Source organism: Lutjanus erythropterus, chromosome 12 (assembly GCF_056507025.1).
Source record: "Lutjanus erythropterus isolate fLutEry1 chromosome 12, fLutEry1.hap2, whole genome shotgun sequence".
NCBI lineage: Eukaryota > Metazoa > Chordata > Actinopteri > Lutjaniformes > Lutjanidae > Lutjanus > Lutjanus erythropterus.
The window spans coordinates 15,990,798-16,007,665 of NC_139328.1; the positions used below are offsets into that span (position 1 = coordinate 15,990,798).

Sequence of the window (16,868 nt, forward strand, 5' to 3'; positions counted from 1 at the left end):
TTGTAATTATTGTGCTTTGCTGCAGGCGTGGAGAGGCTGTGAGAATGAGGACTGGATACCACACACTTATGAGGATCTGGAGGGGCTGCCCTGCATCGTCATCCTGACGGGGAAGGACCCTCTGGGAGAAACTTTCCCCAGGTGAGCTGCCATATAATAAAACAAAATGTTTCATGGAAAGTACAGCACATGTCCTTTTAGCTCATCTATAATTCCTCTTGGTGAACCGTTGCTGCGTCTTTTGTTTATCCTCCTCAAGTGTTGTTTTACACTTCTGCATTCACACAGTGTGTGTTTTCTTCTCTACAAGAGGTCCAGTTACATTTTGTCCTGCGCACGGTGTGTCAGTCCCAGGTTGTGTGTCAGTGTTATGTCACCATCAGTAAACCATGCTAGATTTATAGCTCAAACATTAAAATTAGAAGTTTAAACTTAAAAAAAATAGAAGTTTTTAATTTAAACATCTGCAGTAGAGAACATAGAAATATACATTAAATACCAGCTTCTCAAACTGTGAGTTCCTTCTAGTGATATGCGAAGGAATTATTAAAAAATGAAATGCAATCGTGGCCCCAAACAGGAGGAGTGCAGCTCAGGAAGAGAATTTAAAATGAAGTGGACGAGAGTGAAGGAGCTTCATAAGAAACACCAGTGAAGAGCTCACTAAACCTGCAACAAACATTGCAAAACTGTTAGGTAGTCTTGGAGAACTCAGTATTTTCTGAGGTGGCACACAGTGTAAGAAGTTTGAGAAACACTGCATTAAATGAAAATCTAAATCTATGACCTTTTCTCAGCAACAGCCTTCTTCACATTTTTACCTCTCCAGGTCTCTGAAATACAGCGACCTGCGTCTGATAGACTCCAGCTACCTGACTCGCACAGCTCTGGAGCAGGAGGTGGGTCTGGCCTGCACCTATGTGTCCATGGGCGTGGTCCAGGAGCCCTCCAAGGACATGGCCCCGCGCGAATCGGACGGAGAAAAGGCCGCCACCAGCTTGAACGACGGAGATGAGCTGGAAAGACCTCAGAGCAACGGCAGCGCTGCGACCAGAACCTCTGGTGAGTCCCCGACCTCGCTGAGGTAGTGAACCAAAGGACTGAAGATGTAAACACCGCAACTGGCAGGAAGTTCAATATACTGCAGGGTTTTACTTTTGAAGTGAGACACAGCTTCACTCATTTTCACACCAGCTTGCTTCATCGGATAGCAAATTGGCCTGCATCAAAAGAGTAACGGAGTAGGTGTTATTGGAAATATGGTCTTAATCTGGAAAACAAACAGCACACAGAGTGTCAAATCTTGTCTAGTTACACCTGAGCTCTTTTTGCAATCGAGTCAGCTGCAACATTTCAAAGACAGAAATATAAGACAAACAAAATAACAGTGAAACATTCAACTGCAGAGAGACATGCACTTTACAATTAGTAATAAAGTTTACTGTATTGGGTTAGGGTTAGGGTAAATTGCGATGTTTAGTTCCTTTTCAGAATATAGTTTCAGCCTGACATTTCATTAAATTATAAGAAAATTTAGACATATTCCTCAGTGTGTTTTTTATGATATGTGTTGATCATCACTTCCAACATTAAATTTTTTTCTTTTGGTGCCACCTGTTTTACTTTTCTGTTATAATATTGTGCAAATCTGTCCGTCATATCTTGACAGAAAGTTAGCTTTATTTGAATTTGTTTATATCCCCTCAGGCTCTGTGGCAGAGAATGGCGTCAGTTCATCTGATGTTGCCGACTCCTTCCAGAAGCCCTCCACCTCCACCTGCCCACCTGAAGGTGCCGTCACCTTGGATGCTGGCGCAGCAGCACAAGGCTTTAAGCAAGAGTGTGACTCTCTGGGAAGCCAGCTCTCCTCCTCCAACCCCTCCAAAGCCTCCAAGGCCCCTCCATCTCTTTACTCTAGCTCCTCCTCTTCCTCCCCCTCCCCATCCTCTTCCTCCACCCAGAGGCCCAGCCAGTCCACGCAATGCGGCCGAGAGCCTAAGCCCGCCCGGGTGTCGCCGCGGACAGTCATCTTGTCACGGGCGGCGTACAACCTACTGGCAGGCGAGTCAGGGAGTCAGCTGAGCTCCTTCTCCCTGCTGCCTCATGCAGATGTGGCATGGAGCAGCCCGCTGAGGCCCCTCATCACTCACAACCTGCAGGGGGCGGAGCAGAGCACGTACTACCGCCAGTGGACCATCGCCAGGCAACATCATGCTGATTACGAGGCTCCACCTATGCCACATCCACGTCGTCTGCTGCTCAGTGGACCCCCACAGGTTACAAAACACAACCACTACGCATCATCAGCTATATTTCCATATGTGTGAATCTGTAAGAGGACACATAAATTGTACATTTATAAATAGAAAACTAACCAAACCAAAGTGCTATTTGAGGAATACAATCTAATAAATGATACTTGAGGATAACTTATATTATTTGCAGGTTTTATATTTACATCCTGATTATTTTAACTGTCGCTGACATGATAAATGAAGCCAAATGCCTTAATATTGTTACTGTCTAATTTTTGTTAGTTGTAAACTGTGAAATAAAATCATTAAATGGCAATAAAATGTTATTTGTCCTCTTCTAGGTGGGAAAAACTGGTGCCTATCTGCAGTTCCTTCGCATCCTGTTTCGAATGCTCATCAGACTGTTGGAGGTAGATGTGTATGATGAGGAAGAGGAGGAGGAAGAAGGTGAATATAATTACAACTTGCTGACTTATCTGTTCTGACCTCTTTTTTGTAAAGATTTGTTGATTGAAATATGCTCACTTTAAAGTACAATTGCACTACATAAAATATGTAAACATTTACAATTGCTTATGAAAAAACTGAATTAAAAGAAAGGAAAAGGAAAGCTACACCTGTGTATACTTGTAAAAAAATGTAAAAAATAAAAGTTTAGAAAAGTATATAAATATAGTTATGATACAGCAACTTCAATATTCAAGTAAAATAGTGTTGACCTAATGACATATATGATGTATTACTAATAACAAATGTAACCTGTAGTCCCCTCATATGTTTTTAAACAGACCACAGATTTAACGAGGAACTAAATGCCAGATCGTCTTTTCATGGCAGTGATTCATCCTTTCCTGTTCTTTTCATCTCCAGAAACATCCGAGGTTACAACTCCAGTAAACACCCAGTGGCCTGACATTGAGGAAGTTCGAAAGCTGCCCTTTGACCCCTGCCCCTGGGATCCTAAGTTCAGGAAGGCCAGCCCTGTTTACACTGACAAGATGCCAAAGTACTTAAAAGGTCAGCAGAAATATGCAAACGCGACAGCGGCGGCCGCCTCTGCGTCAAACATACTAATCTGCCGTTGTTAACGCTAATTTAATATTAAAGTTCAATCTCAAATGTTTGATTTTTGCTCTCTGCAGATTTTAAGCAAGAAGGAGAGAGCAGCCAGACACCGGCCAAACGAGAGACCAAGTCTATACGTCTGAGCAGGTTCGCCGCCCACAATGCCTTTCATCACTGTGAACAGTGTCACCACTACTGTGAAGCAGGCCCGGCCTCACAGGTGAGTGCACTCTGCAGGCCGACATCAAACATCCGACACACTCATCTGCTGCCTTCTGTGGGCTTCAGTAACTTCAAACATTGATGCACAGACATACAGTATATCCTAACCTGTCAAAATACTTTGATACTTGAAAGCTTCAGAGCTCTTTACTCTCTGTAGTGATGCTTAATAGTGATCTCTCTGTGTTGTTAATAATGCGTGTGTGTGTGTGTGTGTTGCAGCTGTCGGAGTGCACCTTCCATGCTTTCACCTTCTGCTCGTCCATGCTGGGGGAGGAGGTCCAACTTCAGTTCGTCATTCCCAAAGCCAAAGAGCAGCACTTTGTCTTCAGTCAGCAGGGCAGCCACCTGGAGAGCATGTGTCTGCCTCTGGTCTCCACCAAGGTTAGTTTACGGTATACGTGTGGGAGTGTCTGTGTTTGTGCGTAAGTGTGTCTCTGTCGTCCTGTTTCAGTTCAAAACTGAGGCAACTCACTCTTTGGACACTGTTTTACTCTACTCTCTTCTCTCTGCGTCTGTCTTTAGGACCCCAACCTATTGAAGAGTCCGATCTTCACCCCGACCACAGGGCGCCAAGAGCACGGCCTGCTCAACATTTTCCACGCCATGGAGGGCGCCACTCATCTGCACATTCTGGTGGTCAAACAGTTCGAGATGCCCCTCTATAGGAAGTACTGGCCCAACCACATCCTGCTCGTCCTGCCACCTATGTTCAACAATGCAGGAGTTGGTGAGCAGCTTACTGGCTAAATTAAATTCGGATGTCTTAACTGAGCACAACATCTGGAAAAAAAAAAACTCTGTCCCTACAAGGAAGTAGGACTTTTCATAGAGATTGTCTCATTTTATTACAACAACAAACTTATGACATTAGAATCATTTGAAAGATGCTATATCCTTTCATTTAAGGATTCAAATGCACTATTATCATATGCAGAAATGATATTATCATATGCAGAAATAAACAAGTTATCAATGCAATTAGATTCTTATTTTACTGTGTTCTCTACCTGGTGCCGTTAATTATTCTATTTTAAAGTGTATAAATATTCTAGAAACTAAGTTTAATAAATAAAATAAGAAGAAATTATACGAATAAGGTAACTGAGGTAGACAAAGTTGTGCTAAAAACAGTATACAGGTAAACTGCTCAGTCAAGAGACAAATTATCATAATCATGAGTTTTATTTACATTTAGTGTTTATCACCAAAATGCGTCGTGTGTATCCTTGAGACCCAACAATCACGTGGACTGTATTTATTTAGTGGCAGTATTTGGTTTGTCCATTCTGGGTTACTGTGGAAACAGTAAAACTTGTACTTATTTTCAGGTGATTTTATACTACTAAAACATACTAATGAATATTATATTCCATTTCTGCCATATTCTGCCAATGAACCCTTGTAAATTTTACACACTGGACCTGTACATCTGTCTCACCTCACAATTTATCTCTCAGCTGATAATGAGTCAGTGAGCTGCCCTGCTCATATATTTATTACCGTCAGTCTTGTTTGTTTACTGTGGGTAAAAGGTTAAATGCTGTCCTGATGTCCTCCAGACAGCTGCAGAGAGCCGTCATTTGTGAAAATAAATATGGCACAATAGTCTGATTTGTAAGCCTGCCAATCAGGTGTATTGCCTGTCTGAAGTGGGTGTAGCTAAACTAAATCGCTCTCCAATAGAGGGAAACAGGGTTCAGTGAGTTTAAGAGTCCATTTATGCTTTTACCCATTTTGTCTTATCAACGTGAGTGGCAGTGTGGCTGCCTGCTATATTTTCTGGTCAGCATAGACCCAGTACTCTTTGTGCTCATTATCAAACACTGAAACTTTCTGAACTGTAAAAGTTCACCTGTAGATTTGTTATGCCTCCACACACAATGAAACATGTCCAGCTTTTAAATTGAAATTGCACTGCTTATTACCTCCTGCAGCACTGGTTGAAGGGCCTTGTACTGTAGGTGCAACAGTTTTGAGTAAATGAAAAACTGACACGTACTCCCTTCTGTTTAAGGTGCGGCCCGCTTCATGATCAAAGAGCTGTCATATCACAACCTGGAGCTGGAGAGAAACCGACTGGAGGAGCAAGGTGTCAAGAGGCAAGATGTATGGCCTTTCATCGTCATGATGGACGACTCCTGTGTGCTGTGGAACGCCCACCAATCAGCAGACAGCAGGTACTAATTGGTTTTGATTTGTAATATTTGCAGAGGGAACGTGTTGACTTTTGAGCATTATAATTACTCACTTTGACTATTTTCCATTTTTAGCCAACATTTAGCTGCAGTTTTTCCTGTTACTAAGTTTAAAAATGTGTATATTATGATCATTAGAGATCTGTGTTAAAGAAAAATCATGGAAAAAATAAACTTGCATTCATGAAAGAGTATTGGAGCCAGATGAGGAAAAAAAAGAGATAAGAAAGATTTTTTTTTTAAATTTGCATTTCCAGAATAAGGTCAAAATGTTGAGAATAAAGTCAACATGTTGAAAATAAACTTAAAATGTTGGCAGGAAAGTTGAAATGTTGAAAATAAAGTCGAAATGTTTAGAATAAAGTCAAAATGTTTAGAATAAAGTCGAAATGTGGAAAATGAAGTTGAAATACCAATGGGAGAATGAAGTCTAGAATAAAGTGGCATTTCAACTTTATTCTCCACATTTCAACTTTTCTCTCCTCCATTTTTTTCTCTAATTGTGGCCCTAAAACTCCATTATACATATTTGCCCAAAGTGTTGTGCCTCAAGAAAACATTTTCATGTTTTTGTACCCTGTGCTCCTCTTTCTCCGTCTCTCAGCGAGACGTCAGATGACGGCTCGACCTTCAACAACGTCTCTCTGAAGACGGTGCTGCAGCATATGGAAACCACACCAAAGATCTCTCTGTACGCCATGTGTGGTACACGCAAGTGGAGCAGCAGCCTGTCTCGCAAGTCTCCCCGCCAGGCCTTCAGTCGGTGTCACCTCCACGACTTTGTCATGCTCAACGTGGACCTGACGCAAAACGTTCAGTATGACCTGAATCGGTAAGTTAGCGGAGGATTGTGTCAGTCACATGTTTGGTGATTTGAGCAGCATCTTAATGTTTCGTCCTGTGTGCAGGTATAGCTGTGAGGAGGTGGACTTTAATCTACGGGTGAACAGCAGTGGGCTGCTGCTGTGTCGCTTCAACTACTTCAGCCTAATGAAGAAACACATTCCAGTCGGGGGCAACAAAGACTTCCTGGTCAAACCTAAACTCATGGTGGGTGTCATGCTAAAGGGTCTACATTATTTCATGAACTTTACAATAGTCAGTGGTATTACCTACAATAGACATCGTCCCCAGTTTGGAGAAGCAGAGAGTAGTACCAGCTTTGAAGTTAAGCAATACATTTCTGTGGATAGAGTCAGCAACAAAAGGTATTTTAGGCACTTAAAAAAAGGCTCACCTAAAAATATCAGTATCATTTTAAGTGTATGCTATGTTTAGAATATTTTCACTGCTTTACTTTTCTGTCGGGCAGCCTATTCTGATGGGAAACTACAGTTATGTAAGCCAAATATCGCTCTCTCCAAAGCCACCAAACTCCACAGGCCAAATCAGTAATTTTACCTCACAGAATATGGGAGTTACTGGTTTACTGCTGCCTTGGTGTGTTAGTTTGTTTTTATTATTGTGTGACTTCAGTAAATCCAATCTATCTTTCTAGAACACCGAAGTCAGATAATAACGCAAACAAACTCACTGATTGAGGCAACAACTCCTGTGTTCTGTTAGGTAAAAATACTAATTTTGCCTATGCGGATTGGTTGGTTTGGAGAGAGCAATGTTTGATTTATATAGCACAGGTTTCCTGTCAGAAAAAGCCATTGAACAGCAAGATAAAGCAGTGTAATTATTCTAAATATAGCGTATACGTAACTGATATTTATGTTTTTAGGTGGACTTTTTTTTTAAGTGGCTAAAATACATTTTATCCACAGCAGTATTTCTTAGCTTTCCTGCAGGTGCTCCTCTCTGCGCCTCATAATTGTGGGTTATGCTGACCTCCATCTACTGTAGGTAATTCACTGACTATAAGTGCCTCACACCCGACATCAAATAATCCAAACTATCCCTTTAATAGAATGTATGTCCATTTGTAAGTGGGTTTGTAGTGAATTCATTTTGTCTTCTGTTAGTATGAAATACTAACACTAAACTGCTTTTTTCTCTGTCCAGGAAATAGAAAACCCCGCCCCAATCAGCCCGTCCCAGTATGTCTGTGCCCCAGACAGCGAGCAGACGCTCCTGGACGCCCCGGCCCAGTTCCTGCTTGAAAGGTTCCTGCAAAGCTGCAGCCACAGACTCTTTCCGAAGGCTATTCAGAACAGAAACAACCCAGTTCTGTCCATCGACAGCTACCTCAACATCAGCCCAGAGGTAAGAGCACCCAAGAGGCTGCAGCTGAAAGCAGGAGAGGACACAATTAGCATCTTCCCTTAAACTCAACAGACAAACTATGGTGAAACAAACCTCGGTCGTATGGGATAAGTCAAGAGCTTTTGTGACCTGAAACCAAACCTGCTGACTGAGTTAATTTCCATTGTTTTATAAGCCTAAACTCTGAAGAACAATCTTAAGCCACAGAGAAACATGTTGCACAAGTCCACCATCTGTTTTGCTGGGAACATTCTGCCCTGCATCCGTGCACATGTGCAGACGCTGAATGCTAACAATGCATATTTGTGCTGCATATTAGTGCGTATGAGGTGACACCTGTCCTCTCACTCTGCACAATGTGATTCTATGCACACCTACTGTAGGCACATTCCTTGTGTTTGCGTTTTCTCCTGTAATGGAAATAAATCATGATGCACAGTTGCGCACAATGACGCCCCAGAAAGCTCCTTATGGGGATTCTTAAGGCGTCATAATGTTTTTTTCTTAACCATTGACTACATACTATGAACTTAATGTTTCCTTTAGTTTGCATGAGTGTGATTATTGAACAAAGTGTGCCTTGTCATTATCGTTTGTCACAGATTTCCGTGTGCTACATCAACTCTCGTCCACACTCCACAAACCTGAACCACCAGGGCCTGCTGTTCAGCGGCCTGCTGCTTTACCTCTGTGACTCCTTCGTCGTCTCCGGGCTCCTCAAGAAATTCCGCTTCCTCAAAGGTGACTCATCAGTACAGACGTAGTTATTGTTGCTGTTGCTGCTGTTGTTGCTTTCTCTGTTTGTGGAGATGCTTAGAATAAACAAATAAATTTGAGTGCTGTTGGGACCTAGTAAGTATAAAATAGGGAGGGAGGCCATTAACTTTATCTGTGTTCTCATGATGGCTCAGCAGAGAGAAATTTGTTTAATATTTCTTAATTTTATTTAAACTTGAACTCATGGTTCAGTTCAAACTACATGAGGGGTTTGCAAACATCAGTGTTTTGTTAGAAATGTGTTGCATTTGACATGTTGGTTGGTTCAAACAGTCGAAGCCCGGGTGGGGTTAGCGCAGCATCTCAGGACTGAGACTCAGACTTTTCTACTTTGATTGTGTCCACAGGTGCCACTCTGTGTGTGATCAGCCAGGATCGAAGTTCGCTACGTCAGACCATCGTCCGACTGGAGCTGGAGGACGAGTGGCAGTTCCGCCTGCGGGACGAGTTTCAGACGGCCAACTGCAGCGAGGACCGGCCGCTCTACTTTCTGACCGGCCGCCACGTTTGAACCCGACGTGTCCTCCAGGGTCCGCTGCACTGCTGCAGAAACACAATCAGAAAAAAAACGAGGATAAATTTGATTCCAAACCAGCCAGCAATCACAAATTCTTGCCATTCCAGGGGATCTGCTGGAGCAGAAGATCCAAAGACACATGGCCACCTGATATGGCTTTCTCTACACCTGCACTACCATAGTGCACTATGCGTGGCTCTGATGAGGGTCACCGCATGTTTTAACTGTTGCTTGTAGCTGGGCTTGCCTCCACTTGTGTTCTACTGAAAACGCTTTGCTGTGGGGGAACAAAAGCACAGCTGGAACTGAACTTTATTTGTTGTGTTGTTGTATTTTCGCAAAAATGGACGCTCTCTGATCAACGATGTGAAGATTGTATGTGTACATGGACTTTGATGGTATGTCCCGTTGTGGACGTACTTGTTTATCTCAGGGTTTTAAAGGGAAATCCAAGGGAGGTTCGCTTCGAAGGGTAAAGCTTTTCTCCAAGTTCACCGTGTATTTTTGGCATGAAGTTATGTTGGCACCAAAGACGTCCTCGGCTGCCCCTCGCCTTTTCCCTTCACTTTCCTCCTCACCTGTTCTGCCTCTCAAACTCCACAGAGACTATAAAAAGTCAGCTCGCTACATGAAATATAAACATAGAGGTCGACCTGTATCTTTTCTCTTGTGCATCCTAAAAATGTTACGTGGCATCGATAATCCGTCTGACAGGGAGGGGGTTTGAGTTTCCAAATGACGCAAATTTATCCAAAGACTTTATTCACAACTAAAGAAAAGTTGTGTTATTTCAAGAATGTAGAAAATTAATGTTCTACTATGGGCTTGAATATACAACTATGAAGCAGGTCTGTTCTCCAAGACAGACTTATCTGACTTGCCAAAGGATTTTACTCATCTGTTAGTATGTATTACCAATCAGACAGAACAACATGGAAGTAAGACTAGTGTACTGAAATGTTCTAAATAACATATGTTTTGTATGCAAGCCCATTTCCACCAATGTGAGGGGGGAAAAGATTTGGTAGATCATTTTAATGAGACATTTCCTCAAAACAACCTACCTCAGAATAATGACTTAATTTCTCATTATTTTTAGACACTAATTATTTTGAGATACGGAGTCAGTATTTTGAGAAAGTTTCCATTTTTTTCAGAAATTAAGTCATTATTTTGCGAAAGTTTCTCATTATTTTGTGAAATTAAGTCATAATTTTCAGACACTTACTCATTATTTGGAGGTTTCTCATCATAATGACTTGCAGAATGGTTTCCTTTTCGCATTAATGAAAATGGGCTTCTATAGTTTTGTACGTAGAGATCTTTTGACTTAGAAATTGGGTATTTTAAGCATAATCACACCAAGTCAGTAAATGCTATATTATAATCACTGCCAAATATCCTGCGACTGACTGTGCCTGCGATTGTTCTGAGGCCGATTGTACATCGATGGTCTTGGCTGCCACCCACACGTGGCCTGACACACGGCAACTCTGGCACAATCTGCCATCTTTTGCCACCAAAAACAAAGGGGAATCAAAGAAGCTTATCAAGTTAAAAGCAGGTGACCAGATCATTTCATTATACTTGAACATAGAATGTTTTTATATGTTTCTGCACAGGGTCGTCCAAAGAATATGCCTTAAGTGACGTTTCATACCGTCACTGCTCAAGTCACTAATTTCTTTTGACCAATGAGAATGAAGAAACCATTTAAACTGTGAGGCGAAGGAATGTTTGTTTGTCTGAGTGAAGCAAATAATTGGATTTCGGACTACTGTACTGTTTAAAGCTTTGTTTACATTATTAATATATTATATCACCCCCTTTACCACTGAGGGTTACTGATGTTTTTTTTTTTGTCTTGTGTAACTTTTGCCAGTATATTTTGGTCATAATGTCTTTCTGCATTTTATGTTATGTTGCGAAGGCGAGAAGAATCTACCTAGCTGTGTCTGTATCCCCTCCTGTTCTTGTGTTGGATTTTTATTGAAAATGAAAATCAGGTCCATGTGGGATTCTTATTTATTTGACAGCATTTTTGGACTGATAATCATGTTGAAGTGTAATATTTGATTGCATGCTAAGCTCGCCTAAACCGAGGGAGTGTGTCCTCTTCAAAACCATCCATGAAGGCTTTGCACAAGACCCAAACGAATGATTCTTAGATCTACTGAATGTCATTGGGGGGTAGGGAATGTGAACTTGCACTATACAAGTTGCCAGCAGAAAAAATAATTATTTCCCACCATTGAATGAACCCCAAAATTAGTCCAGATATAAGACTGGTGATCCAAACTTTAACTTAATCTCCAATGGTCCATAGAATGTGTCTTTCTTTTTAATAATTTAACACTTAATATGCAACTTGCTCTCACAATCTTCACTGAAGTGTGTTTGATAACCATGTGCAGCCCAGTGGTAGCCTTGGTGTCTGGGTGATCTACCTCATGTTTACCATTGTGGTTGCGGGCTGTGAACATAATGACGTTAGAGCCATGCTATTGTTGTTGAAAATTTATGAATGTAATAAAATGACTGCTAAATTCCTTTGAGTGGGTGGTGCTTTTGTTTATACTTGTCAGTTGTGACAGAGTTTCGTGTGTGTGGACGTGGCTGTGTGCTGAAAAACCTTTTCTATGGCCTCACACTGGCGACAGTCGTGGCATTTTGTTTTCAGGTAATCCTGTTCTTGTGAACACGATGTCTCAACAACGCCTTGAGGGATTTTCCTCAAACTTGGTACAAATGACCAGTTGGACTCAAGGATGAACTGATAAGATTTTGGTGGTCAAAGGTCACTGTGACCTCACACTTTGAGGGAATGTCTTCAAATTCAGCACAAACATCCATTAAGCCTCGAGGATGAACAGCTTAGGTTTTAGTGGTCAAAGGTCAGTGTGATGTAACTGTGCCATAACTCAAGAATTCATATGCTAATTATGATAACATTTCACAAAAATGTCTAAAAGGATACAAACAATTTATTAATAAAACAGCCAATATGTTTCAATAATATGTGGCACTACTCCTTGTGATTAGTAAACCAACCCCTATGTGTAAAATTGGTGGAGTGCCCCTTTAATGGGAAAATTCTGCAGTTTTCATGTGGGTGTCCAGTCAGTGTTGATGGTAAACGTTAGTCAGTGTTTGCTGTACTGACCAAGAAAACTGAGTTTTCCTCCTGGCAGAGCCACACAGGTAGTGCCTACATGTACCAGGATGCATTGCTAGCAAGCTCTTGACACCAGTGCCCACTTTGCCGTGCAGCACCACCTTAGCCTATTATTACTTTGTTGGCCAAAACATATGCATTAGGTGACAAAAATACTGATTTAGCGTGACCTCTGGCTGCCCAGAGGCTGAGACTGGAAATCCACGCTGAAATAACCTGCAGTTCTTCCTTTCCACCAACTACATCACTAAAGCACCGTTGGATGTGGGAAGAATGAAAGATTTTGCAGCAGAACTCAGCCTTCTCAGCTGATATAGCACGCACAGAGGAATTGATTACTCCAGTTGACTACATTTATCATCAGCACTGACTGGACATTCACATGAAAAGTCGTGAATTTTCCCTTTCAGCTCTGATTTCCATGTTTCACTGATCTCTATGTTATTTTGTGTTATTTTGGTGTGCTTCTCATGTAGCTGCTGAGTTCTTCAAAGTGTGTTGGAAGTGTGTTAATACAAAGCTTACACAGTGTAGTTGAAATGCATGTGCAGCCCTGTGATTAATAATCCTCTCACTCTCCTCTGCATCCGCTCAATCCCAGATCTTTTTACTCTGCTGCAGAGTAAATCCCAGGACCATGCTCATTTCCCAGTCACCTCCTTTCCTGATATTTGTCTCACCTCACCTCACACCTCTGTATCCGTGCTGCGACTGTGCTCGATGACCCTCTCGTTATCAAGAACAGAAATGGCTTCATAATGGATGCCATGCTATAGGTTCTTCTGTGGCTTCACTGTAAGGGCACAGGGGCATTGCTGGTCCAGGGACAGTACTATTTCAGCTCCTGCAAGGTAATATTAGAGCACACTTTCCATCAACCTACAACCCCTGTGTGATATAACACAAAGCTATTTTCGGCCAGCTGCAGTCAGGATAGGATAAGGAAGAGAGGGTAAGAAAGAGTGGCTGGCATACTGATTCTTGCACCTCATAATTGCTCTTTTCAGAAAAGCACAAAGATGTTGTGCACTAAGCCCAAGAGAGTTTTGTCTTTAAAGATTTTCGGTGTCCCAAAGTGATCTGTTTGTGACAAACTGGAGAATTTCAGTGCTGAAAAAGAGGGCAAAGGGTAATTGACTGTTTACTGACTACAACCAAAGATTGGCTTTCTTTGGCTCCTCTCAATTATGCTGCGATTGAACAGCTTCCCAGATCAATCTCGCTTTTTGATTTGTTCTTTTAGCTGATGTTTGAAAGGGTGTGCATATGGCTGTCATTAGACTGTCATAAACATGACATAATGAGCCTTCATGAATGTTTAAGTATGTTGTTATTTAATGTCATTTGGTCACTTATGCCATTTTTAATGCAAAGTTGACATGGTTTGAGATGCCTTTGTTATGACAACTTAACATTAATCAAGTAAATAATGTCTTTTTTATGACAACATGACATTAACAAAATCAAAAACATCTTTGTTAACCTGTAAATTTATTTGTCATGACAACTTATCATTTTCAAACTTAAAGAAACCGTTTAGCTTTATGTTATAACATTGTATTATACTCTCATATGTGGTTGGTTTTGATATTGACCATCATACCTGATGGACTGACAGTGATTAGCTAGTTTACTTGTAGCTTAATTGGGCTAACTGCTGTCTGTTGTTATCTGTAGCTGGCATTAGTGAGTTAGCTTTGTTAGCCATGGAGCTAGTGGCCTAATTAGCTGACTCAACACCAACACAAGGTGACCAGAGCCAAATTCAGCAAGAAAATCACCACGATACTGTATTCCCTGCAACAAGTAAACAAGCTAACTGCATCTGCTGTTATCTGTTGCTGGAATTAGCTAGTTAGCTCAGTTAACTGTAGAGCTAGCCACCTAATTAGCAAGCACAGCTAATGGGAGCCAAAAAACAAACAAACAATACCACCAAACTGTATTCCCTGGAAGTAAATTAGCTAGCATCAGGTAACTCTGCAAACTAATTCACCTCGGTACTGTACTCTGTCATCAAACTGACAGCTTATTGTAATGTTAAAACATTTAATTAAACACTTTCTTGAAGTTTGATAATGTCAAGTCGTCATAACAAAGACATCTCAAACAATGTCACCTTTGCACTAAAATAACATAACTGACTGAATGACACTTTATGACAGCCAGAAACATTCATAGAGACCTCTTCATGTTAATGACAGGTGTCGTGACAAGGTTATGACAGTGTAAAGACAGTCTTATGCACATCCCTTCAAATAGTGTTACCCTGATATTTCAACAAATTCTTTGAAAGAGAAAATGTCTCCTGATAATTCCCTCTGACATATTTTTTCAGTTATTCAGTCCTCAGGCAATGTAGTATTTAATATTAAACTACTTTCAAACACTGACATGATTAAAACTATGACTGCACCATATTACTGTGAAAAATCCTTTATTCTATCAGAACATTAACCTCATTGCTTCATTATTGATCTATATAACTATATAATTATGCAGAGTACATCCTCACATGAGCAGAGATATCAGCGACATTTATAATAGAGAGATTCCTGCCACATAATATCAATTTTCGTAGATGGTAAGCAACAGTAAATTACTCATCCCTCTTGGCAGTCTACTCTAATTACTCTCAGACCTCCATAAACCATCTCACTAAAACCAAAGCTCATCTGTCTGTAGGCTTATTGGGGGGTTGGGGTGAAGGTAAGTGGAGTGCCGGGGGATTACAGTTCGCCTTTGGTGGATCACATCCACAACTGCAGCAATGCATATCCTATCAGCGGCTAAGCCCGTGAAAGTGGAGTGAGTCAATTCCAGCAGGACCAAAACCAATACTGTGACGTGAGAGGAGAGGCAGCGTGACCCTGCCGTGACACGCCGGTCAGGCTGTAAGCCAGCTCCGGTGGTAAGACTGTCAAATGTCTCGACCTCAGGGGACGAGTCTGTGAACAAGGGTGAAGACCTGTGTGAGCCGGACAGCTCACGTGACTGACCCAGCAGTCTGAGTATTACCAGAATTAAGCCACATGTGTAAAACTCTGTTGATATAAATCGCTGCAGGGATGACGTATTACCAACCCACAGGTTCCCTCCACAAAAAGTCTGTGATTTTTCAAGTTCTGTCCAACAAGATGATCTTAACAAATGAACACCACTTTTACGGCATCTGAAACATAAATGCAATCGCCAGAAATAAAAAGCTAAGTGTAGTGTAGAGTCCACACAAATGTTCAGGACTGTCAAAATGACATGAATAGTTTTTGCTCACTTGGCACAAACATCATCCCATCTGAGAAAGGCATTTTTTAAATGTTGAGTCAACAAGGTTGTTTTAAAATGTATAAAACCAATTTACCTAAAGACCAATAAACAACACATAAAATGTGGACTTCGCATATATTCTGATAGATATATGAACTAAAAATGGTTGTAAAATATGTATTCAATGTTTTATGATCATATGACATATAGTCAGTTTCAATAAAAAAAATAATTGACCCTTCCCAAGGCACGCCCTTCCAATAACAGTGGAGCAAATATGGTACCTTGGCCAACTTTCTCCTTTTTCTGTAAAACATTTAGACATGTCTTAAGTTACTTAATATTGAAAATGGTAGCTAACTAGGTAAGTAATGTTAGTAAAACACAAACACAAACTAACTAGCTAATGATTGATGTAGATTAGCTAGTTAGTTAGGTAGCATTTTGCTAATATTAGCAAGCACAGGATGCTTTTGCAGGTCTCCCAGCAATGACTTTTAAGCATCTTCAAAATTTCTTTTTAACAAAGAAGAGCCTAGCATGTAGCACGTCAGGAAGCAGAGGAGAAAGGAGAAAGATGAATGAAAGATGTTTCTGGAAAACAACACAAAAAGGGGCGGGACTTAGGAAGGGCCAATGGTGTTCACTTAACAGAAGAAAAGCACATTATTACAACAGGAGTTGCAGTGTTATGCTGAACACAAAATATTTTGGATTTCTTAACATAAACTTAGCAATTTCCTGTGCTTTTATCAACTTTTTATTTTTTGTACACATAATTTAGTAAAAATGAGTCAAAGCAGCATTTATTTTTGGAGTGAAGGCACAGCATAAAACTCTCCCGAGACCCTTCTCTCTTATAGTTTGCAGAAAACCTTTTCTCAAGTTCACTAAACTTAACTCAGTTGGTTTAACTTAAACTTAAATAAGACTGCAAACTAATTATTCAATCTACCTTCAGTTCCTTACATTTTTAAGTTGAACCAGCTCAGAATTATTTACTGTGCACATTAAAAGTTTTGTCTGCAAGCAGTTTACAATAAACCTTTAAGGTGAGTGAGCAAATAGCCATTTACAGTGAGAAAGAAAGCGAGGATTGCTGACAAAAGGCAACTGCAGTCAATTATTCTAACCTGCAGTGCATGGTCAGTCGAGCAATCCAATACACTCTGTTGGGAAAA

The 16,868-nt window shown here is 40.9% G+C and overlaps 1 protein-coding gene across 3 annotated transcripts in view; it reads left to right on the forward strand.

Annotated features, from left to right (window-relative positions):
• greb1l (GREB1 like retinoic acid receptor coactivator) overlaps positions 1–9,899 on the forward strand; it is a 55,822-nt gene extending 45,923 nt beyond the window's left edge. For all 3 annotated transcript variants that reach the window (XM_084731584.1, XM_084731583.1, XM_084731585.1), the window contains exons 21-34: positions 26–141; positions 830–1,062; positions 1,708–2,276; positions 2,597–2,702; positions 3,126–3,272; positions 3,398–3,540; positions 3,765–3,926; positions 4,068–4,272; positions 5,560–5,722; positions 6,345–6,572; positions 6,649–6,790; positions 7,751–7,951; positions 8,554–8,692; positions 9,076–9,899. In XM_084731584.1, coding sequence (XP_084587710.1) covers positions 26–141; positions 830–1,062; positions 1,708–2,276; positions 2,597–2,702; positions 3,126–3,272; positions 3,398–3,540; positions 3,765–3,926; positions 4,068–4,272; positions 5,560–5,722; positions 6,345–6,572; positions 6,649–6,790; positions 7,751–7,951; positions 8,554–8,692; positions 9,076–9,239 — 2,718 coding nt within the window. In that variant the 3' untranslated portion in view covers positions 9,240–9,899. The remainder of the gene's footprint in view (positions 1–25; positions 142–829; positions 1,063–1,707; positions 2,277–2,596; positions 2,703–3,125; positions 3,273–3,397; positions 3,541–3,764; positions 3,927–4,067; positions 4,273–5,559; positions 5,723–6,344; positions 6,573–6,648; positions 6,791–7,750; positions 7,952–8,553; positions 8,693–9,075) is intronic.
• The last annotated feature ends 6,969 nt before the right edge of the window (positions 9,900–16,868 follow it).